Genomic DNA, 24845 nt, shown 5'->3' on the forward strand with positions numbered 1-24845 from the left:
GCGCTTTCCCCGCCCGTGCGGCGGTGTCGCGGCCGCCGCCATGCCGGGTGCCGCCGAGCGCGGCTCGGAGCTGTCGGAGCAGATCGAGGCCTTCGTGTCGCGGCTGCGGGGCGGCGGGCAGAGGCCGCGCTCCGAGGACACGGCCCGGCAGACGCTGTCGCTGCTGCGAAAGATCATCGCGCACGGGCGGTGGGGATGGGCCGGTGAGGGCCGGGCTGCGGGCTGGGGTGGGGAGGGCGGCAGCGGGGTGCCCCGGGAGCTTTGGGGGCGGGGCACCCAGTGTGGCTGGCGGGGTCCGGGCTCTCTCTGAATCGTCTGTGTCCTTCCGCTGCCGTCTGCCCGCGCTCCTCGCCCACCCCGAGATCGTCAGAGCTGTGCCGTGGGCTGGGATTGTGCTTAGGCTTCCTTCTTTTGTCGGCTGAAGCTGTTTCTGTATGCAGTTCCTAGCAAAAGCCTCTTGGGATGTGGCTATGGCTTTTAGGTAGTTAATTTCAGCGTCCTGAGTTTGCCATCCTGTGCGTGGGGTATACATAAAGCTCTTTCTAAAAGCTCGGTGATGTCAGTCAGAATGCTGATCATCTCACCTGCAGATGAATTTCCTCTTTCTCATGCTCACCTCTTGTGATCTTTCATAAGTTTCAAGACTGCACTGTATGCAAGTGATTCACGTTACCCAAAAATCCTCTGGTGCAAACTGTGGCGTTGCTTTTTGCACACGTCTGTGCTTTGCCTTGGCGTTGTGTTACCGGTGTCAGCGTCTGGGTGCAGGGCTGTTCTGAGGTGGATGAGCAGGTCTGACATGTGCACGGGGCAGCCGCAGGCAGTTTATAACTGAGGCTGTCCTCTCTTTCAGGGGAGCTGATGGATCTGATCCGGACGGAGGGCCAGCGGATGACAGCAGCACAGCCATCCGAGACCACCGTGGGCAACATGGTGCGGCGTGTGCTGAAGGTCATTCGGGAGGAGTATGGCCGGTGAGGTGCTCCTTGTGCTCTCTCTGCCCCTCCAAGAACCCAGAGCAGGCTCCTGCAGTGCGCTTTGCTTTTATGAGTTCGCTTTGGTGTCTATCACCCACTGTTCCAGCATCTTCTACAGAGGGATTCGATAAGTTTAATAATAGAGGGAAGGGCACCGGTACCAATGGACCAGTGGCTTTCAAAGTAGCTGATGATATTTCCTCTAGTGGATGCAAAAGCTCCCCTCCCCAGAGCAGTCTGGTTTCTGACCTGGTCACTTCTATTCTTGCATCCCCAGGAGGGTCTGTTCCACTGCAGCAGTAGCTGTGAGTACTGCTCTCCACCTGCTGTGCTTGGGTGCAACTTTGGGAAGCACTCACTGGCAGAGCTTCAGGTTCTGCCAGAGATGGCTAGGGAAGTTCTTCAGTGTGACATGACCCCTGCATGTGGTTTTCCTTCCTCTCCATTCACACCGACGTGCTGTGGGGATGCTAGCTCGGGAGCTGCTTTGTGTTAGGTTCTTCACCTGCACACCCTCCTGAGGCTGAAGGGCTCTTTTTTTCTGCAGACTTCATGGGCGCAGTGAGGAAAGTGATCAGCAAGATTCCCTGCACAAACTTCTCACTTCTGGAGGACTGAGTGAGGATTTCAGCACTCCCTACCCTTCCCTCAGAGCAAACGTTATTGAAGCTATCAATGAGCTGCTAATAGAGCTAGGTATGGGTGGGGCTGAAATAGCTCATGAACAGAGATCTCTATGGGATGGGGCTGATGCTTCCTTTTGCTCTTACCTGGAAAGATGACACTGAAGAACTGGGTGGTTTAATCTGAAGGAGTGTGTGTAATGGGAGTAGGCTGTGCTTTTTTTGGTTCAAAGAAGCATCAGAAACAAGGGTGTCTGCCCATGCTATTGGTTTTTTGGGAAGTCTTAAATTGAGCCCTGTGAAGCAGAGTATCAGCAATCTGCCAAGGTTAGACGTAATCCCTATGAGCATTATTTCACCCTTGTGCTGGCTGCTTTTCCACTCAACTTCATTCTGTTACAGAGGGCACCACTGATAACATTGCCCAAAGTACTGTGATATGTTTTTCTTATCCTACAACCTTGTAACAGGACAGACATGTATTGCTCCTCCTGAAGCCTAGGTTGCCCCATGTTACAAGCCTACAAATGTCCTTTCAACATGGTTATAGTGCTGCTGGACTGTAAAACTGCTGGAACTTCCATCATGTGGGCACGGTGCTTGTCTGGTGCTGGCACAGGCCACTTATCTAGTGATGGAGTTTTCAGTATGGCCATTTCTCTCGAGCACAGGGTGTTCAAGGGCCTGCTTCTTGTTTTCTCTCCACTGGTGAAAAGAATGGGGGAGAAAAGCTACTTCTGCTCTACCAGAATTTATACTGTCACTTTAGTAAAATATGTTACTGGAGCACAGCTGCAGAGGTGTTGCTTTTGCTGGCTTCTTTTCCACTCATAACTTCGTTCTGCTACAGAGGGCACCACCGATAACATTGCCATGCAGGCACTGGAGCACATCCATTCCAATGAGGTGATCATGACCATCGGCTACTCACGCACTGTTGAGGCCTTCCTGAAGGAAGCTGCCCGCAAACGGAAGTTCCAGGTCATTGTGGCAGAGTGTGCACCTTTCTGTCAGGTATGGCCCAGGCTGTGTTGTCATACATATTCTTGTATCTGGAGACAAGCTGTCAGCAGAATATCTGCTGAAGGGGAACATTACAGGAATGCTTCTGCAGTTGAAAGACAACTTGTTCTGCTCTCTGTCCTTCAGTCAGAGGGCTGTGTTTGTGGTCCACTGCTTGATGTTTTTTGCAGTTCAGACAGGAATTGAGTGCTAATATCTCTACAACTGCAGTGCAGGAGCTGGGTTTCAGGGACACAATTATATTCTCCCTCTTTCAGGGTCATGAAATGGCTGTCCGACTATCTAAAGAGAACATCGAAACTACAGTCATGAGTGATGCCGCTATTTTTGCTGTCATGTCTCGAGTCAACAAGGTAAGGAGGGCTTTGCTACTGGTGGGAGTTCATGGCAGGTTTGGTGCGTGGGCCTTCCAAATCAGCTACAGATCCTATCTGTGATTTTTATGTCTTTCTTCAGTGATACTCAAAATCCTAATAATCCCTGTTTACAGATAGTGAGATGTTATGCAATCCCTAATAATTGTGATGACTCTATCAGCATAGTGATAGGATTTTCTGCCTTAGTCGCTAATGATCAGAAAAGTTGTGAGAATCCAAACCAGGAGAGCAATCAAATCACCTGCACAAGCTTACTTTGTAGGCTTGTAACAGAACACGGAACACAACCTAGCTTCTGCATGGTAGTCTCTGCAGTAGAGCATATGTTTGTCCTTTAAGTTCTCTGTGCTGGCATCATTGTGCTGGAGTTGTGCTCTTGTTGGGAGAAAAACATATTGGTGCAGAGCCGACGCCACATGAAACCGATCAGGCATCCAGGTGCCTTGCAATTCCAGCAGCTTGCTGGCTGCTCTGACAAACTCCATCCTATCCAGAAGGGTGTGAGCCAGGAAGCTGAGCTTCCTCAGTTTCTGTGATACATGCTCTCTAATGCTAATTTGTCTTTTAAGGTTATCATTGGTACAAAGACAATCCTGGCCAACGGTGCGCTGATTGCTGTGAGTGGTACTCACACTCTGGCACTAGCAGCTAAGCACCACTCCACGCCACTCATAGTGTGTGCCCCCATGTTCAAGCTCTCACCCCAGGTAAGCAAAGCACCTCTTCAGTTCTACACCTTCTTTAAAGAGAGATAAGGGGGTGATATTTTGCTTGTGAAAGCTTAGGGTGGACAGCACCATATGGCCCAAGGTAGGATTGGTAGATGAGTCATCTCCTCCATGTAGTGCTGTTATTTCAGATAGGAGATCTTCACCCAAATCTGGCACAGATTTCAAGATCTCAGAGCTCTCCCTGCAATGCTAATTTCTTTGCAAAATCTGCTGAGTAATATGTGCAGAGTATAAGGTTGCTACTAGATGAGTGAGCCAGTGCTACTAGAGAGTGACATCACCATTCTTTGTCTTCTGTATATATTTTTAGAAAGATGCTGTGTACCTACAGAAGTGGTAGATGGAGATGCTCTTTACTATTTCCTATGCTCAGTATTTTCAGTGCTGTCAGATTAAATTGCAGACTGAAAAGTCATATCTCTGAGGAAAAAACCTTTCACTGTAGATACTACTGAAGTAGTGGGCATGAGTATTATGTGATTGTTGTAAAGAGCTTTATTGTTCCCTGACAAATCTTCTTCCACTGCTTTAGTTCCTTCTAGCACCCAGAATGTTTTCACAAGAATAATGAGATGCTCTTTATTTTCTTGACCTTCTTGTACTCTGTCTCATTCAGTTCCCTAATGAAGAAGATTCATTCCACAAGTTTGTGTCACCACAGGAAGTGCTGCCATTCACAGAAGGTACTGGTCAAGCTAGTGCAGGCAATGCTTGTTTTATATTCATTTGTTGTTTTTTCTGTTTTGTTTTTTAATATTAGGTACAAAATGTTAATGTAGGACTGTCCAAGACCACAAATCCTTTCCTATTATCTTAAGAAAAAAAAAAAGTGCTGGGAACCATTCTGTTTTATATGTAGCTTTTTTACTATAGAGAATACGGAAAAGTTTTTTTGGAACATTATCCGTCTTCTTAGTTTTGCTTCTGGTCTGCACTGTTCAGCATTTTATTATAGGATTGTGATAATGGTGCCAGACAGGTGGCACAACAGATGCCCTACAATGAGTGCGGCTTGCTTTTCTTCCTACAATTCACATAATCTCTTGAAACTTTGTTACTGAGTTTCAACAATCAGATCAGGTATCTCTGCAGTGAGTTTTCCACACCAGTGTCCTCTTTAGAAAGGTGGCTGGTCACAGTCTCCCCCTTTCAGATAGGAATGTTACTTTGAATGACACATTTTTGTGTGATAGACTTCTGAAACTAATATATTAAGTTTGGCTCAAGTTTGTTTTTGGCCTTCTGAGCTTTTGTTTAGGTGGTAACTTTGGCAGCACTGGGATTTTTCTTTTCTACTACCAAATTAGCAGGCTTGCTATGAGTTAATAAATCTGCATCAGAGAGGATTTGGGGCTACTATCAGTAAAAACTACCAAAAGAGCAGAGGATGTTGCTCCAGTCCAAGATTGTTGTATACTTATAATTCAAAGGCATTGATGAGGAACTTGAAAAGGATTCAGGATATCCCAGTAAGGACTTCAGGATGTCATGGGCCCAACCAGTTTCTCTAGGAACTCAGGAAGACATGCAGAAGGCTAAGTATACTTTCTTTGGTTTGCTTATATCTTAATACTGCTGCTCTTCTCTTTTCAGGGGAGATCCTAGCAAAGACCAATGTTCACTGCCCAGTGTTTGACTACGTCCCTCCAGAGCTCATTACTCTCTTCATTTCTAACATTGGGGGTAATGCACCTTCTTACATCTACCGCCTCATGAGTGAGCTCTACCATCCAGATGACTATGAACTCTAACACCAAGAAGCATATTACTGTCCAGACTTGTCCTGTCTTTCTTTAGAAAGATACAGCAGCTAATTAAAGCAGATGTTGCAAAGGTGGGTTGCTGTTGGGAACTGGTAGGGAATACTCTCGGTGCAATCTTACCTACCAGAAAGCAGCAGAAGACAGTTCTTGTACTTGTCCTGAACTCTCTGCTTTGTTACGAGCTACATGAAGCTGCTAACCAATTTTGAAACAACAGAACGTCATTTTCTGGGGCAGCTGTGCTGTTACTTCAAAGAGTGCTGCAATAAATGCTGTTTACAGTGCTCTCTGTGTTAATCATTTTCCATGCAGAATTAGTTTCCTTAAATAATCAGGGTTTTACGAGTGCAGTGAGCTGCCTGTACTTGTGCTGCAGTAGTAAGGCTAAGGTGTGCTTTCACTTAAAATGTAATTGCTAATGACAGTGTGCTTCAAAACTGAAATTTTGGTAGAACTTTTAACAAAACTTGTCCAAGCTACTGAAATACAAACCAGCTTCTTGGAAAATGCTGGAACAGAAATTCCATTATTGATGAAAGGTAGACTTCAGAAGGCCTGTTAGCAAGTTTGTTCGCCTCTGAATCGGAAGGCAGAACTCAAGTTCTTGCTTCTCTTATTTTAGTCTGAGGGCCTTCCCTCTCCTTTACTACTGGGTGACTAATTATTTTTCTTGGGTGGACATCCTGTCTCATTCTGAAACTTCATGCTTTTTGTGAGGGGCAGCATGGAACGTCTTAGAAATCTCAGGTTCTCACAGAGCAATCAGATCATTTCTTAGTCCCTTTTATCAATGTATGCTAAAATACTACACCACAGCTGAGGTACCAAAGGAAAGAAGCTTCCACTCCTTGTTTTGTTTTTGAAACAGCAGATGTCAATAACTGATTTGTTTTTAAGTTGCTTTTTTACACAGAACAAAGATACCAGTGATTATCTTTTACTGTTTTGAAATGATCATCTCCTGCCTAGCTTAGACTGTGATACAAAATAGAACTGGAACCTGTGGAAAGAAAACTCTGCCTGTTGTAAGAAATGCAATGAGCTGTTTACTTGTTTCTGTTCACTGAGAAAGTGGGGCTATGCTAGGGTTTAGAAAGCACTCACTCAAGAATGCAAACTGCAAGGAGGTAGGAGAAAACAGCTGGGTGTGCCATTGATTGCCTAGTTAAAAAGACATAGGCCTACCTAAGCCTATGTCAAACCTGTTTTTTACTGAGAAGCTGGTCAGTCCTCATTCCAACCACTGTCAGAAACCTAAAGAAAGTTTAATTAATTTTATTAATAAATACCTCTTCCATTTCAAACACTCTAAAATACATTAATTAAAAGTCTCTGTATTACATGGAATTCTGCCATGCCTGCGGTAACTGTGACTGGATGCAACTTCTTGACATCAATAGTCAAGCACTGACATGTGACTCAGGTTTACAACACAGTTCCTTAGTGTTGAAGATGCTTCTCCAAGCTCCAAGAATGGGCTTCTGCCATGTTCTTCTGGCTGGTCTCTCCTTCTTTGGTCAGTGCTCAGGGCAAAACTTTGGTTATTGGGCTGGCTTGAGAACATTGCTCCACACAGGATGTTGTTTAACAACAAGAGAACCTGGATCGTGCCAACATTTATGAAGTCTGCAGTTTGCAGCCTTACCTTTTTTGGTTAGGGTCTTTGTTTCCAAACAGTTGCCATGCTCGCACCATTTTCCGCAGTCTAGCCAAGTTAGGTTTAGGCTGAAGGGAGAGAAATTAAGAAGCACTCAGTCATAAATAAACCAACTTCAGTGCCTCCATGTTCTTTTATTTAATAGAAACATTCCCATTTTTTTCATGTCTAATTCGAAGTCCCACATGATTTCCAACAGAAGCTAATTTAATAACTTATTATAGTATATTTGCAAAAGAGAAAGAGTTAGGATTTTTTTTATTTTTATTTTTATTTTTTTTTTAGTTTTCATGTTGCTATGTCTTTGCTTTCTTTCTCCCCATTTTATGGCATCTTCAGCTTTGGGGAAGTTGGTGTTTAATCTTTAGCATCTTTGCTCCCGGCAGAATATCTGCATTTACATGTTTTCAAAGTTTTAAACTCATAAACAGTAACAGCTTTAAATACATGCTTAACTTTAAACACTAGTTGACTCCATTCAAGTCAGTGCAGTCATTCAAATGGAACATGGTAAGATCTTTGCCAAAGTTTTTGCAGAACAGAGGCTTAATTCTCTCAAGTTTTATTTTACTAATAACAGCTACATAAAAGTTCAAGTAAGATGCAGCAGTGGTGGTTCTATTTGTAACACACATACATGATATGCCTCTGATAATCCAGAGCATACTGCTCTCTCGGTACCCCACACAGTACCTGCATTTCCTGCTGTAGATGGTCAATGTCTGCAAGGGGCATCATGGAAGGTCTTCCATGAGCACACTGGAAGGGCAGCTGGCAAGATGACAAAGCTTCCATGAGCCGACAGCTCTCTTCTGAAGTCAAACTGTCATTAAACTTAATGGCTCCTGGAACAACATAAAATTCTTGCGCATGCTGCCAGAGAGAATTCAAACCACCCAAGAGACCTCCCTCCACAACTGCTACTTACAAAGAAAATAAGGCAGCTCCCAGAGAAGACAGTCTAACAGCAAATGCTGGCTTAAGGCTTAGCTCAATTAACCACACTATTGCATAACGATCAGCTATCCAAAGCCTAAACTGTTACATCTAATCCAGTTGTAATGGATTGCAGGATTATTAGATTCTGACTTTTCAGATAGTGTTGTAATGGACTTTTTTTAGGGCCGAAGATGCAATCAGCTCACATGTCAAAAGATAGTAAAACCAGAAGATAGCCTTTATCAATGCTATAGAACTGATATGAGTTCTATACACTTGCCACTGACAGGCATGAGCTCCAAAAGCAAATGCCAGCCCGGCCACTAAGTCCTTTCTCACAAGTGGGCACTTAATGGCATCCAGAGAAAATTAAAGCAGAACATTACAAGAAGTGTCTGTTATCTTTAGCTTTCAAAGATTCACAAGCCTATCTGCAATCTCTGTCTTGCCTTTTAGCCACAAAAGCCATTCTTTAGAATGCAGTGACACACCATGAAAATGGGCTGTTATCTCCTCATCCCTATGAAACAGTCTGTAACCCTGCAATTCCTGCAAACACATTCTGAAATCACTACCCCAGGAATTATGTCATAAGGAAATAGCAAGGCTAAAAAATAAATGGAAGAATGAAAGAAATGTACAGTTCCCCTACCGTGACAGGCTTGGGAAGCTAACACCTTCAGAAATGTCAGAGGCATTGTCCCTCGTGCTCCTCCCGTGGTCTGCACTAGCTAAAATTAGTGAGAGAACATCATCTTACATTCCATTTAATATGAAGAATAAGGAGAACTGTAACAAGAATGAGCTTCAAATGACCTAACTCTACATTTCTTGTTTGGTGCTTAACACACTTATTCCCTCCGGATCTTTCAATAAGCTTTGCATTATCCCAGTCAGCTTTAGAAGCAGACAGCTACTCACCTCAACTTGTTCTTTAATAAACTCCTGAAAAGAAAAAGGTAAGAAAGTAAGTTGGTATTTCTCACTTTCACTGCCCATATCCCTCTTCTCCACATCCGTGCATAATTTAAGTTCCGGATACACCCCAGGAAAAATGATGCAGTTGCTTGTACACTGAGCACAGAAAAAGATCCAGGTGCAAGTCCTGACCTCCCCAAGTCTTTTCAGACTTGAATCTAATCACTTGGTTTCTCTGCATCAGTTTCCTTAAAAGGATGAGCAGAAAACTGATTAAACATCTGAACTACCTACTACATTTCTTTGCTTTACCACTATTTCAAGTCTGAAACAGATTTCTGTCATTTCTGTTATAGTTCAGGGATTTCAACTATAGGATTGATTAGCTACTAAAAGAGATGACATCTGCACTGGCCAAGAGACTTCTTTGTCTCTCTTATAAGAAAGATATGCTATACTTTGGGTCTTTAACACAGAAAAAAAGCCAGCATCACAAATTGCTTTGATCCATATCCACAGCTGACCTCCACAATGCTTTTATTGACAGGTTGTCTTTTCCGTCGTAGTTCATTGGCCTCTCTTTCTGTAAAACACAGTGGCACTTTCTTCACTAGAATCAAGGAGTTGTTGGTCACAGGAAATGATAATTCAAGGCCCAGATCCTTCAAATTTTTGTAGCAGCACCTGAAGAAAAAACAAAATGAAACAAAACAACAACCAAACAGAAATAAGACAGAAGCAGCTACTTCTTCACAGCTTAAGTGGATATTTGTGTCGACTCTGTGTTTCTCCCTAGAAGTTTCCGATCTTGAAAAATCATACTTGAGATTCCAGTTAATTTTGCCTTTTTACTCTGCATTCTACATTTTTCACTCCAATCAACTATGCATATTGTATGTTCCTCAGCCACAAGATCTAGATACAATTTTTCTGTACTTCACAGAGAGCTTTACATTTAAATGTATAAATTTTTATTTTCTAAAGATGCACAAGATGTCTGATTCAAGGAAAAATTACCAACTTCTCACACAAATAGCAACACTACACATCCTCCAAACATTAAAGTTATGCACTACAAAGACTGCTTTAAGTCTAGCTGGAAAAACAGTGATTTCAATCAACACGTAACAGCAAATGCTTATGACAGAAAAATATGTTAAGAAATTTATGCTGGTCTAAAGAATTCATGTCCTGTTAAATAAGGCAAAGAGAGCCAAGGAAAGAACAACCTTTAATTAATCTGACACGTGTCTCCTTATAGATGGAAAAATACACAAAAAAAGAGGGGAACTTTGATCAAAAAGAGAAGAAACTATCAGAAATCATTACCAAACAGTTCAATGTATGTGTACATCACTTTGGTGATTTCTAAATTAAACAGCAAAAATTCAAAAATCCCCATGACAGTATTTCACTGTCATGGCAGTTCAGTAAGCAAGCAGAGCAAGCAGTTCGTGCTATCAGCTGTAGCCAACAGACAAAATACTGTGTGTGGATGTAACAGACAGAAGACAGAGGAACAATTGCATAGCTGCTGCAGAAATCAGTGGGATACTGTCATTTGGTATATTGTATTCAGTTTTGGCCATCAAAAGTAGATATAAAGATAATCAAAGATTAGTGTAAAAATAATTCACAGTTGACCTAGAGGCATTAAAAATATTGTGATATTGGCAAGAATATCATTACAGGATAGAAACAAAGGCATCCAAATATTGTTGAATTATGAGCAGCCATGGTTATATTCCCACATTTTTCATACAGCAGGTGGTACATAATGGTGCTTTACACTTTCCTCTACAATTTCTGGTATTTGCCATTGTTACACAAAAGAGTTACCAAGCATATACCAGTGATACTGCTATGATTGGAATACACCCAAAAAGGACATTCCACCAAACAAGCGTATCCCTAAAATAGGCAGCAATTTTAATAAAGAGTGATTTAAAAGCTGTTGAGTTTGCCAAAGGCATCACAAAAAAGGGGAGCTTGAGAATAACAATGAAGGAGACCTGTGGAAGTTAGCAGAGAACTTCAAATGAACACAGAAGAACAACATGGGAAAAAGAAACAAACACAAATGCATGCGGCAAGGGACAGTCAGGGATATTCTGAGGAAATAAAAATGATTAATTAGTGTTCAGTATGTGTATAACAGACGAGCAATAAATTTGTATCTGGAGCTGGGATTGTTCAGTCTGGAGGAGGCTCAGGGGAGACATTATTGCTCTCTCCCAACCTGAAGGGAGGTTGTAGTGAGCTGGGGGTCAGCCTCTTTTCTCCTGTAACTGGTGATAGAACTAGAGGAATGGCTTCAAGCTGTGCCAGGGGAGATTTTGGCTGGATGTTAGGAAATACTACTTCTCTGAAAGAGTGGTCAGGCACTGGAATGGGCTGCCCAGGGAGGTGGTGGTGTCACTGACCCTGGAGGTGTTCAAGGAACGTTTGGATTTTGTGTTGAGGGATATGGTTTAGTGAGAGTTATTGGTGATTAGTGGATGGTTGGACTGGGTAATCTTGTAGGTCTTTTCCAACCTTGGTGTTTCTGTGAATCTGTGATTCTGATTCTGTATCTAGTTCTAAACTCTTGCAATACAAAAGTTAATTTTCCTAACGGTAACTAGTACACCATTCTGAAACATCTGGGAAACAGTGCTCATTAGTTAGTCTTGGCAGACATCTAGAATTAAGGAATGCATTTTTGAAGGATTCACAATACAAGCTTTCCATAGCCCATCCCTCTCCTCTCCAACAGAGTCTATTAAATCAGTTCCTGTATCTATACTATGGGCACTGCACTCCTCTGCGCACTTCCAAGTCCTGGTCTCCAGTCAGCAGGATCTGCTGGAGACTTCTGGGACACTCCTCTGGTTCATGCATCACAGTTTGGTTTACCAGAGAATATTGCAGTGGCACAGGGATGGCACACCATGGGGCTTTGTCTTGAGATGTAATGATGTGCCCAAGAAGCACACCTATTTTCCACAGTACAGATACAGCCAACTGGTTTCTGCTCAGGAAACAATCAACAGATGTGGTACCTAGCAATATATTGAAATCTTCCCCCAAAGTTTAGCACTATTGGCCATTACTAACCATAGAATTCTTCTTTGCTCTTCTGTAACTTCAATCTCTAAAGGGGGAGAGACAGAGGAAGACAGAAATTTCTTTTTGCCACATGCGGTAGCTTCCTTCTCATAGGAATCTGTGAATGAAACATTTAGAAATATGCCTCTTTGAATACTTATGCAGGCATTGCCCTTAATGACCTTATGGTTTGGCATGTAATCCCCTGTTTGGATTAAAAGTGACCACAAAATGCCTTCTCCTGAAACTTGTGGAGGACTGAGAATGTCATAAACTAGACATCTAGTCCCAGGGGAGAAGTTGGTTAATGCCACTTTGTTTTTTTCCCACCAGTTCCAAAAAAGAGTCACCCTAAATAGCAAGAAAAACCTACTGATATATTTAGTACAACTCACACACAGCGATTTTTCCACAGAAAAATCTCTCATAAATGGCATTAAAATACTACTCATTAAGCATCTCTCCCTTCAGTCTTCAACTTTTTTCAGTACCTCACCAAAAGGAGCAGATTTCCTGGAAACCTCTCTGCAGGAACTGCACAGTATTTCTCAATGAAAGAGAAAGTCAGTGACTTTTAAGCACTTGATGGATAGTTGTACTTTTTAACACTGAAACCAATGGCTAATGAGCTTACAGAAAAGACCATTATCCCTTTGCAGACAGTTTCAGAATGTAAAAATTTTAGGCTTCAAGTGTGGTATTCAGCTAGAAAGGAACCAAACTATGCTCTTTAGTCTGCACCCAATGTCTTATTCTTCACAGCATAATCACATACTCTCACTGATGTTTTTTTCTATTTCCTGTTCATTGTTTTTCCTATCTGTCTTCCTACTCTTTCATTACATCAGGCCTATTTTAATTTGATAGTTCTGTGTGGGTAGGGTGCATATTTTCTATTTCTGGAAACGCTGTAACAATTTTCAGCTGCCAATACTATGACTCCTACAAATATTGAGTGGCTGCACTCTGCTAAAGATCAAGGTCAAAATGACAAATCAATATTCTATTGATTCCATATAGCCCAGGTTTATCCTTATGACAACTTAGTGAGCTTTCCCCTTAAGACAGCTCTTGTTTGCACACTCCTGTGCACTATCTTTCCTGAAACCATCTGCATTCTCACCTGCAATAAGCTGCTCCAGGCGGATCCGTTCATGAGCTGCATGTTGGTCTACCAAAACCAAGAGGTTTCCACCTAAAAAATGTACCACAAGAGGTTAAAAATAGGTAGGTTTGTACCCAACAACCATACAGGTTGGAAAGAAGAATGACTGCTCCCTAGAGGCCACATTTACAAGATAAATACCAGTAGGTTTTACAGGTGTGAAGTGAGGGGAAGACCAGTGGCAGAACAAAGCCACTACAGAACTGAAATGGAATGATCCGAACGAGTAATTTAAATCAAGGGCAATTAGAAAATCTTGTCTATAGGAGTCTTCATTTAACTTCAGAACAAAAGCTGAGGTCATCAACAATGGCTCTGTTTAATACTGTCTTTAAAATGTTACAAAAATTACTGATTTTGAAAGCCTTTTCTACACAGCTTCAGTAAGCTGCAGCAACAAATATATCAAGACACTGTGGACACAGTCTGAAAGATGTTAGTAATTTGAGTATAATCTATTTTTATAATACTAATTTGAAGGTAATAGGAACATTCAATGATGTCCAAAATAAAGAGAAAGAAGATCCAGGAAATTTCATATGAAGGCTAACACTTTCCTCTACTCACAGTATCATCTCAAAGCAAGAAACAATACAAGGAGGTCTGTGTTCTCTCTGCAGTTTAGGTGCACTTGAGAGCTACCTTAGTACCTATAGCAGCTCTTACCTTCCTTTTTATCCATTTCATTCCTGGTGTTGATTACACAAGCAATGAATTTATTGTCCACTTGCTGAAGAACCTGAAAGATACTCAGAACAATCACTACCCAGTTGTAAAAGAAAGAGGTATTAGAAGGGGGACTACAAATACATCTTTTCTAATCTTGAAGGCTGAAAGAATTTGGCCTAGAAAAAACAACGCTGTGAAATTATATAATTATTCTTTATAATTCACTGAGGGGCTAAATATGGAAAAGGCAGCAATTCTTCTAGTAAGGCTAGATGACAACACTAAAAGAAGGTCAAACGACCATAATTGGTCTTGAAACAGTTTAGACTGGAATAAATAAGAAAGTTGCACAATATGCAATGAAATAATTCTGAATCTGTCTTTTGAAAGAGTGTTACAAGCACAAGAACTGTTAAGGTGGAAATTTACAGAATGATTCCCAGCTCCAGGAGGCTTCTATACCACCAAAGCTGTTCACAGCTAGCAGGATATAAACAACCTTTTATAATTTGAGCTGTGTTTAAGGGTTTGTGCTAATCACTTGTAGTAACCAGGAAGCAACTTCTTCACTCTTTTTCTTATGCCTAACTTGCTTTTGAGAGTTGATTCCAACTTCCTCCCAAGCAATGTACATCAAACAGTTCTACAGATGGAATACAAATACCGAGCAGCGATGCATCATGCTTTCAGTATCTAATTTTTACATTTAAATTAACAGATGCAAAATAAGGGAAGGAGTCACAGGTACAGAGCCTACTGTGAACACTGTCCTACAACACATGTATTATCCACCTCCTAGGTAAAAATGAATAGATGATCCTGTTTCTTTGAAGGGATATTAGACATAAATCATTTTTTCTATTCTTTTCCTTCTGTTTCACAGCTTTCTTCTCCTGTCTTTTTGAAGCATAATTTGTTTCCTGTAATAACTTTATTTCTCTTGTTATTTCTGCACATGCAATGTAAAGAAGGGAGAATCATTTCCATCCTTCTCCACCCTGACCTTAATATTACCATGTCCCACCCAGTCAGAACCTGCAATCTCAAAGTCAGCAACCTGATCGCATGAGAATAATACCAGTTTGCAACCTGTTAGTCATTAATATGCAAGAAAGGGAGAGAATTCACTTTAAGATTTCTATAAATGCCAAGAATGTAAGCTGAAGCCATACGTTTATATGAGCTTTTAAGTTAACTATCAAAATATAGAATGAAAAAGCATTAAAATAGTTAGACTTCATGTTACAATGTTATTTTTAAGAATCACTTTTCAGAGCAGATATAAATCTTAAAAGGAAATTTCAAGTCTTTCCAGGAAATCTAGGATTTGCTTTTGAAATCACTCTGCTTAAGAATTAAATTTCTAAAGTCAATAAACATAGAACCATAGGACATAGATTTAAGGAGAATATCAACTAGCAAGTATTTACAAGAAATATAAAAAGCCACCTGTTGAAATATCATTTAGTTAACAGTGTTTCAAAGCAGCAGCAACAAGGCTGCCTCTTGATTTAACCATGCAGCCAAGGAATTTTAGTCATTTTGCAGATAGATGATTATCCAGATATTAAGATCTGGCTTGACATGCGTGTCTGATGATATCACACACCAAGATTTCTGACTGTGTTTGTGAAAACTAAGGATATGATCTATTTCCCTCACTCCTACAAGGCAGAGACATCAGAAAATCCCAACAGCAGAGTGGAAATTACAGCATGAAAACTAGCAATTGTTCATATTGTACCTGCATGGAATGAATCATGTCTTTGGTAAAACGATAAGGATACAAAATATTATGAATTTTCACAGCAAGATTCTCAGCCTGACCGCTGGTCACATCCACAGCTATCTGTAAAAAAAAGTGAATTACATGAATAGTTTATAGGCTCAAACCACCTATGATGAATGTGGGGAAAAAAAAAGTCAGATTTGGGAAAAAAACATTCTGGAAATAGTTCTTCATATTTTGACAAACCAAGCTTTCCATTCAATCATAGCACTAGTTAAAGATATAGTCTAGCAATCCCTCTGTTTCCATCCCCACTTATTTTCCCATCTGGGTATTACCTGCTAACTTCAGTGCATTCAGCTAATTGTGAATACCTATCAGAAAAGCTGATGTTGACTACCAGCCAAGGTAAGCACCCAGCAGATCGAGCCACAAAAAATGTATCACCCTATAATGACTCAGAATCTGTCACTGTAACAGAACTGTTCCTTTTCAAAAATTCACCAGCAGGTGGTTTGTGACTCCATCTCCATTGTGTGCAGGTGGAAATGGTTACATACGTAAGTTTACACACTTACAACATGATGATTAAAGATAATGATGCCTCATGACAACAAAGGAAGTCTTTCTAAAAGTTCCAACATTGTTTCCCTCTCACATGCTATAGTCCTGCTAGGCTACAAAAACAACTACAGTAAACTAAACGTTTAAGACCCATTGCATCCCAGAGGAGAAAGATGAGTTGTTTTACCCTGTCCACAAAGAGGACAAACGATATATTACCATTTTGCCATCTGATAACTTTTTAATTTTAAGATGAACATTTCTGTAAAGAAGAAGATAGCTTACAAGAATGTTTTGCTTTTGAAATGATGGAAGGTAAAAGATTAGCCCAATATCTGCTTCTCCAACTTTGAATACATGCACAAAAATAACTTACATATAAACTACCTGTAAAACATAATTGCAAGGTCTGTCATCTAAAATATCACTGAATAAATTATACAGAACAGTCACAATACTTGCAGTTTTGGTCCCCATATCAGATAAAATAACTGCTGCATTGGCATGAGATGCAAGATAATGCTTACCTCTGGGCAGCGAACAAAAACAGGATTATCCCATTCTGAAAGCATGGACTGCAGAGACTCGCCTTCACCACCTGGGAAGGGACATACAGATAATACAGGGACTACCATAAGCTGTCAGCAGAAGGTACACTGGGTACCTCTAACTCACACAAGTGTAATTACTTTTTTTTTTCCTTTAGTAAAATGGGAGAGTGTACAGATAAATAATGGACCATGAGAGTGGGCTTCTCTATTGTTTGCTTTATCTAGAAGAGACCCTGTGCAGCTTCCTGAGCATGCTGCAGCACAATTCCACAGGCCTTGGAAATGAGAAGGGGAAAAAAAATTATTTTAAAAAAAGTGAAGGACCTATTTAGCTACCCACTGCTTCTGGACAAAGCCACATACCTAAAAGGTGATTTCATCCATTCTACCACAAAAGAATGTGTGGATTGAAGCTATTTTTCACATTCCAAGGTTGGAATGAGTACAAAGAAAGGACTAGGTAATTATTCTTTAAGCTACTGGCATCATTCAACAAAGAGCTGGGTATTTAATCTGTAAATAAGTACCCCCTAACCTGCCTTCAACCCTCAAAGAGGTTTTTTTTCCAGTTCTAGATCTGAGATGACTCACACAGTCCCATTGTTAGCAGACCTTGAGTAATTCTGGGTTCCTGTTGGGACATCTGGGAGAATTCTTTCACTTGTTTTTACAGCAGTACACTGTGTCCTGGAAAGCTGGCCCTACCTCTCTGATCCTGACTTGCTAGAGTCTTCTCTTTTCGAGGTCTAGGAAGGAAGGGTAGCACAATCTCACTTCTAAAGGGATGGCACCTGCACTGAAACCCTAAAAACAACATAAATTTACTGCTGCAGATTCATCAGTGTGCAAAATTATAAAAGACTATACAATTACTTTTTCATAAAGGAATGTATGCTTAGCCCTGGGCAAATTAGACTCTTACGCTGATTCTGCAATCTAGCATTAAGAAATAGCAGCACATATGTAAAAACTGAGAATTATCAGATACACTTGTAGCTGGAAATGCGGCTTCTGCAAGACTCTCATTCTTAAAAACTGGCTACAGCCTTAATCACATAAAAATTACTTCAAGAATTAATGCAATCAGAAGTGTTATCCTAAGAGGAAAAGAGGGCATACAGACGATCAAAACACTCTGGACTTCCCTCTTTTCAGGTGTGGCAGAGCTGTCAATCCATTACCACCACCATCAGTAGTTATCAGCAGTTATCAACACCTTGTAAGACTGAAAACTACAAGCCAGTAAGACCATGTGAGATATCAAAGTTAGCCTAACAACATGTTCCTACCCGCCCAGAAATGATTTAATGATATTACAAACCTGCACTGTTATCAAGATTATTAAATGGCTCAGATTTCCAGCACAGTGGTAAACATTTCACCCTTCCTTTGGTACAATTCAGATTTCTATTCTTTGTGAAATAATAATGAATTAATAAAGTTCCTTTCTACTAAGAAATTAAGGGTGTGCATTCAGGAAACATGGCAGAGTGATAAAGCCAAAAAAAAAAAAAAAAACCCACCGGCTGTGTGCTGATAAGCTCAGTAGGAAAAGGTTCTATGAGGTCCTGTGGCCAGTCCATAGACTCCTGACTGCTGGCTTTATCCCAGAAAAGCCTGGTGATGGTTCTGCCCTGGGGACTGAGAATCCTCTCAAGAATCCAAACTGGCAGTTCAGCACAGGAAGGTAACACAGCATCCAACTATCACAAAACTCAGCCACAGACTCTTACCACACACAGGACAAGATGTCCTTATGCAATTCCTGGTGAACTGGGACAAAATTAAGAATTCCATCTCATTCAGACTTTGATAGAACTTGTATAGTTATTGCCTCAAAGAGATATTATCTCTCAAGTTCACAGAACCGTCTATCATTTATGTAAACAGGAGTCCAATGTTTTATACGTGTCATAAACAAAGAAAAGCATTTCCCTCCTTGCTGTAGGGAAAATCCTTGCTTAGGACATACGTTGCTCATGAAGTTAGGATTTTTTTGTCCAAAGGCCAGTGAGAATTCAGAGCTCATAGATATATTATTAAAACTATTATTCTGACAGGTAACATCAGAAAAGGTGCCAAGAATAACTTCTCTACTTTATACGTGTAAACCATATACAATTAGAATACTTGAATATTGATTTTCACTTGCCTCAATTACATTATTATCGTATTGATACAGAACATTGGATTGTTCAGAAAGTCATTTGATTATGAAAAAAAAAAACTTGATTAATTTTCCTGTAATGGTCAGCTTAATCAGTTCAAAGATGCCTAAGTCTAACCTACAAAATCTTATATTTCTCTTGAGCACATGGAATACGTGGCCTATGACTAGACAAGACGGCAGACAGCTGCTGCTGAGATGGAGGATATCCATAAGAATCATTAAGGTTAGAAAAGATCTCTAAGACAATCTAATCCAACCATCCACCTACCATCAATGTTGCCCACTAACTCAGTACCACATCTACAGATTTCTTGAACACCTCCAGGTATGGTGACTTCACCACCTCCCTCCCTGACCAGCCCATTCCAGAGGCTCGACCACTCATTTGAAGAAGTTTTTTTCCTAATATCCAACCTGAGCCTCCCCTGGTGCATCTTAAGGCTATTCCCTCTCACCCTATTGCTAGTTACTTGGGAGAAGAGGCTGACCCCCACCTCACCACAATCTCTTTTCAGAGAATAGTAGAAAGTGATAAGGTCCCCTCTGAGCCTCCTCTTCTCCAGACTAAATCCCAGCTCCCTCAGCTGCTCCTCGTAAGGCCCGTGCTCCAGTCCTCTCACCAGCTTTACTGCCCTTCTCTGAATGTGTTCCAGTACCTCAATGTCTTATAGTAAGGGGCCCAAAACTGAATACAGTACTCAAGTTGCAGCCTCACCAGAATACAGGAGAACAATCACATCTCTGCTCTTGCTGCCTACACTATTTCTAATTCAAGCCAGGATGCCACTGGCCTTCTTGGCCACCCGGACACGCTGTTGGCTCATGTTCAGCCAAGTGTCAACCAATACCCTCGGGTCCTTTTCCTCTGCAAAGGATATGGATCGCCTGCAAGAGGATATGGATTATTCCTATGTCTTTCCATCTGCTATCAGCCAGTGTAATTTCCCTAAACTTGTGTTCAATATGCTATTCTTAATAAATAAGTGGCTTTGAAATTCAAAGTCAACTACAAAACACTATTTTTCAATATAGTCACCTCCATTAGCTATGCATTTTTGCCAGTAATGAACAAGAGCCTGCATGCTATACTCGTAAAAAAATCTGCACCAGTGCAGGTGACACACTATTGCTGTTACCACTGCTGAAAGGCACCACCCACCATTTCACTGTGCTCACAACCACTGTTTGGTCTCTATAAACGTTCAGCAAGAGTCAGTGAATTTCAGTGGGTGCAACTTTTTCCACATGGAGGAATTCAGTTCCTCCCCTTTGCTTCATATGCACTCCCATGTCAGAAACCATTTTATCAGACTGCCCCTTTGCTTCCATCTGTCGCACAGCAACAACATGTAATGGAACATTGGTGAAAGGTTCAACCTCTTCTGTCATACCATCAACATTTGACTCTGATGTTAGTTATGGGCCAGCATAATAAAATAGGAGGAATTAGTTTCAGAGCAGCTTTTGTATATGACAGCAATTATTTACAACAGTGATTACAGTACATGTAATGATGCTTAGTGAAAACTAAGTGCTGACATTTCTTTTCACTATTTTATTATTTTATTATTTCTTTTCACTATTTATTTAAATATAAAATTTCTTTTAACATCTTAACATTAACAAGTTTGTTTTATCTCCACGGTCACCAACACATTTTGTTTTCCTAACAGCTGCTATGAGTAAGGCCATGGATTTTTCAGTACGAGTGTCAGGTGTACCTACCAAAATATTCTATGCACCTAGCAGAACAAATACTGCTTTCCTCATCCCATTCTTATGACAACAACGAATCATCTTACCATTCTCTGAGACAACATTCACAGCCATTGTTGTTAAATCTTTAATGCAGGCAGCTGGAAACTCTTCAGGAGGAGTGTTGTAGGTGCTCAATCCCGTTGCTTTATTGATGTAGACTGTCTTACCCAATAAAGCATCAAAATCTTGCAGCCAGTCTGAACTACGCAAATCATCTTTGGGATCACCTGTACTTGCATTATCTCCAGAAAATGCCAAGTTACTTGGGAAGGTCATGCAGTGAACCTCAGTATCTTTCACATTTTGTTTTGATGATTCATCTAACATATTTTCATCTTCACAGATGATATCAATGCCATCTTTTTTTGCTGGAAATGGTAAAACGCTGTTTGCAGAGACTGTGTACTCTCCTTCAGTGCTGCTGAGTGGTGATAGGCTAACAGTACATTTCATGGACTCTGCTCTCAAATCATCTGATTGTGGGCAAGCATCCCCCTTAGAAATGCTGCAACCTTCCCTCATTTCTTCCACTGAAGATTCATACCTTTGACAAGGGTTATACAAAAAATCATTATTTGAAGACTCAAGATCAAAAGAGTGGTTATCTTTTCTACTTGAATCTGTTTGGAGTTGTTCACCCAGCTGTTTTACTGCTCGGTGATCAGTTTTCATTTGGCACAGCTTGGATGATAGGGATCCTGGAGATCTTTGACTACTCGTGGTTTTTTTACTAACCTCTGAGTAATCAGACAACGTCAAAGGACTGTGACAAACGGCTTGTCTGTCCAGTGAAGTTTTTCCACGGCAGAGTAAAACTTCATCCAAAGATCTCAAAACACGGCTATTATTATTAGAATCCAAGGTTGGAGTCTCACAATTGCCCAAGTGACCATGGCTGTTATTCTGACTCCTTGAAAAGTCACAATTAGCTTGTGCATTAAAAACTGGGAGACAAAATTCACTCTGCTCTGGTAATGGTGTACACTTGACACGCCCATAATATCTCCTGAACTTTTCTAATGAACCCAGCTGCGTAGATAGGCTCAGCTTCTTGCAAGGCTGTGATCTTGGCTCAGCTATTTGTCTTCTAGGGCTTTTTATAGCTTTACTGTGAGGAATACCTGAAGATGTTGCCAGCGGCAAGTCTGACACATTTGATGCTTCATAATGTCTTTTACTGGTGGCAGTGGACATGTCTCTCCCATCACGTGCTTGACTTGGCAAACTTCTATTCTCTGAACACTCATTTCCATCAGCTGTGCCTACTTCTCTGCTGCAGAGAGGTATATATTCTTTATTCACATTACTGGAAATATACTTAGCATTTAAAGACTGAATCGACAAACTCACTTTGTGCCTGGCAGGGCAAGTTCTACAGTGCATGTTTAATGCAAGATTTGTTTCTGTTTGTTTACGGGGTGGCTCATTTTGCATGACACATGCTTTGAGGCCTAAGTGAGAATGCACTTTTTCTGGTATTGAACTAACAGTCCCTCTTCCAGCATTATCTATCACTTCAGTTGTTTCCCTGCCTCCTTCTCTTACATTATGTAGTCTTATCAATGAACTTCCATAGACAGTTTCAGATTCCCCTGCTGTTTCAGTAGGGTCTTCTCTCTCAGATGGCCACTGAGTAAAACCATTATTTGAGGTACAAACCGTACTGCTTTTCTGCACAACTTTGTCTTGCTGGTTTCCTACATCTTTTGCACAATTCTCAGCACAACGCCGCAAGTCATCACAACTGTCTTCTTTCATTATTTCTGATCGGGCTCCTTCGGTGAAAGAGGAATGGAGATTTTCTGAAGTTTTCAGATGAGTATCACACAGTTTTTGGGAACTGATTGTGTCTTTTGGCTCCTGTTCCAACATATCAGATATAATGAAATTAGAAGTGGTGTCATCTTTCTTGGACAATGGAATCTCTGCTTTTTTGTTTCTACACTGACCAGAGAGTTCAACAATCTTCTGATTTGAGAAAATTTCAGTTTCCTGTGTATTTTTATTTGACTCTGTAGGATTTGAAGACTTTTTTCCCACCATGAATTTTCTTTTGACATCTTTTGATTGCAATTTACACACTTCATAGGAATCTAAAATTTCATCACATGCTTTCTTAAAGTTTTCTTGGATGCTTTTATCCTCAGGGAGTGTGGATTTCATAGCTGAAGCATTATGCAAACAAAAATTATCCTCATTAAACTCCTTGATGTCCTCACAACAAGGTTCAACAAATAAACGTTCTCGTTTCAGAAACGTTTTCACTCCTTCCTCTACACAAGCTAGAAGAACATCCCAGTTCTGGAACTCAATCAGAGTTTTTGCAGGTTCCAGGGACACGTCGTAGTCACTGTACGCACAGGTCACATTGAGAACAAAGATCCCGTACAACTCTGGGCCACAACGAAGGCGACCAGGACTTGAGGAACCCTGTCTGCTCACAGGGACACTTCTTGCCTTACAAATGACACTTTCTTTTCTTAATAAAAAGTCAATCAGTTTATGTAGTCTTGTCTTTAAAACAAGCCTTCTATTGACATACAAGAATTGCATATTCTTATTGTAATGTCCTTCAGTACTGATGTAACCACTTATCTCAAATCCCCCAGACTTATGCTTTATTTCTCTTAACTTCTGAGATCTGCCCAGTCCATATATTTGACAAAAACGAGAGTAAACATTTCTTGTCTTAGGGAGTTGAAGCACCATAGAGCAAGAAATATCATTTCTTAAAGAAAGTGAAATAGAGGGGTGCATCAACGATATAGCCTCTACTTTCTGCCTCACCCTCTCAAATTCCAGCACAGGATCCATGCATCTCCTCCTCACTGGTAACTGATGGAACAGATTACACACAGTCACTGTCGTTCCACCACTTGGCCTGCTCAATTCAGCTTCACAGACTTCTAGTGCATGCCCATTGTGAAACAGTTTCACAAAAGTTTTTGCTGTCTTGCTGCTCTTAGATGAAACTTCCACAACACTGGCCATGTTTGCTATGCTTGCCAGAGCCTCCCCTCTAAAACCGTAGAATGTCAGCTTCTCTAAGTCTGCCACTGAGCTGCACTTACTAGTGAAGTACCGCTTTCCCATTTTACTTAAGTCCTCTCTCCCCATGCCAGAACCATTATCGACCACCTGGATCTTAAAAGCTTCCAAATCCACCCTAACAGCTACACATGTTGCTTTGGCATCAATGCTGTTGAAGACAAGCTCCTCAACACACTGCCCCAGCGAGGTGACCGCCACTCCAGAGCGCAGCCTGGCTTGCACGTCCTCTGCCAAGTGCTTGATCATGGCAAAAGCAGGTAGGAGAGAAACTCGGCAAACTGCAGGAAGATCACGGCTCCGTGTTCTTGGTAACAGCTGCACAGGAGGGGAAAAAAATTGAAAAAAAAAAAAAAAGAATAAATTATCGAAGGCTTGATTTTTTTTTCCCCCCGCTGGTATTTAAAGACCCAGCCTCTGAGGGCACATCAGCTGGCCCTCCAAAGCACACGGCCAGAAGCCGGGTCAGCGCACCCAGCAGCACACCTGCTTCCCAAATGCAGCGTCAAGGAAAACCCGACAGCAGCGAGGCCACACGGCCTGCAAGCACAGGGCCTCTGCTCCCGTTAGCGTCGCAAATAGGTAATAAGCATCACCAAAGGCCCGGGCTGCGAGCTGCCGTCCCCTCACTTTTACCTCTTCCTCCTCCCGTTACAGTAACGAAGCGAGAAGGCGGGCTGGGGGAGGCTGCGCACTGAAGGAAAGCCGGCTCGCCCCAGCGGTCCCGGCAGCCAGCGGGCCCTGAGGGCGCGAGCTCCCCGCCCCGCCGCCGGCACTGCCCCTCCGGGCTCGAGGGTTGGGGGCGGGGCGGGGCGCGGGACGGCCCCTCAACGGCCGCGGCTCGAGCCCAACCGTCGCTGGGCCCGGCACGCGGCGCCCGCTGCGGAGCAGCGCAGAGAGGCAGCCGGGCGGGGAGCACAGGGCGCATGCGCACGGCGCGCCGGAGGCTGGGCTGCGGCTCGCGACACGGAACGGCGGCTCCGGGCGGGCGGTGCATGATGGGAGCTGTAGTTTCCTGCCGCTCCCGTGCGGACAGGGAAGGAGCGGGGAGACCGGCGCCGACAGGGTGCCACCGCGTCCAGACAGCCACGCTCAA

The 24845-nt window shown here is 41.8% G+C and overlaps 2 protein-coding genes across 7 annotated transcripts; one reads left to right on the plus strand and one right to left on the minus strand.

Moving 5' to 3' along the window:
• EIF2B2 (eukaryotic translation initiation factor 2B subunit beta) lies at positions 1 to 5778 on the plus strand. The gene is made up of 8 exons (XM_031593900.2): positions 1 to 203; positions 854 to 974; positions 1525 to 1673; positions 2451 to 2614; positions 2881 to 2976; positions 3570 to 3707; positions 4348 to 4414; positions 5325 to 5778. Exons 1-8 carry the CDS (start codon positions 41 to 43, stop codon positions 5480 to 5482), a joined length of 1056 nt encoding a protein of 351 aa, XP_031449760.1. The 5' UTR covers positions 1 to 40; the 3' UTR covers positions 5483 to 5778.
• A 189-nt stretch (positions 5779 to 5967) lies between these two features.
• MLH3 (mutL homolog 3) lies at positions 5968 to 24747 on the minus strand. 6 transcript variants are annotated; one of them, XM_090141378.1, is made up of 13 exons: positions 24386 to 24747; positions 20746 to 24067; positions 17479 to 17577; positions 16750 to 16820; positions 15674 to 15778; positions 13927 to 13999; positions 13219 to 13290; positions 12105 to 12213; positions 9533 to 9692; positions 9012 to 9035; positions 8743 to 8821; positions 7845 to 7922; positions 5968 to 7219 (listed from the first exon to the last, which is right to left on the minus strand). In XM_090141378.1, the coding sequence occupies exons 2-12, from the start codon at positions 23996 to 23998 to the stop codon at positions 7867 to 7869; spliced, it is 4101 nt and encodes a 1366-aa protein (XP_089997504.1). In that variant the 5' UTR covers positions 23999 to 24067; positions 24386 to 24747; the 3' UTR covers positions 5968 to 7219; positions 7845 to 7866. The 6 variants fall into 6 exon arrangements, with proteins under 6 accessions (XP_089997504.1, XP_031449753.2, XP_031449754.2 ...); XM_031593893.2 differs by having other exon boundaries at positions 7845 to 7996; XM_031593894.2 differs by lacking the exon at positions 17479 to 17577 and having other exon boundaries at positions 7845 to 7996.
• Positions 24748 to 24845: the final 98 nt, after the last annotated feature.

The sequence above is a fragment of the Phasianus colchicus genome, chromosome 5 (genome assembly GCF_987193195.1).
Source record: "Phasianus colchicus chromosome 5, bPhaCol1.hap1.1, whole genome shotgun sequence".
NCBI classification, from domain to species: domain Eukaryota; kingdom Metazoa; phylum Chordata; class Aves; order Galliformes; family Phasianidae; genus Phasianus; species Phasianus colchicus.

Coding starts and splice junctions, on each gene's coding strand:
- MLH3 (XM_031593893.2), bottom strand. CDS start 23,998: ATGATCAAGCACTTGGCAGAGGACGTGCAAGCCAGGCTGCGCTCTGGA. Junction 17,578..20,745: donor GAATGTTGTCTCAGAGAATG/GTAAGATGATTC, acceptor TGTTGTTTTTAG/GGTTTCAGTGCAGGTGCCAT. Junction 16,821..17,478: donor AGCAAGTCAGGATCAGAGAG/GTAGGGCCAGCT, acceptor GTCCCTTCCCAG/GTGGTGAAGGCGAGTCTCTG.
- EIF2B2 (XM_031593900.2), top strand. CDS start 41: ATGCCGGGTGCCGCCGAGCGCGGCTCGGAGCTGTCGGAGCAGATCGAG. Junction 2,615..2,880: donor AGTGTGCACCTTTCTGTCAG/GTATGGCCCAGG, acceptor TCCCTCTTTCAG/GGTCATGAAATGGCTGTCCG. Junction 3,708..4,347: donor TGTTCAAGCTCTCACCCCAG/GTAAGCAAAGCA, acceptor TGTCTCATTCAG/TTCCCTAATGAAGAAGATTC.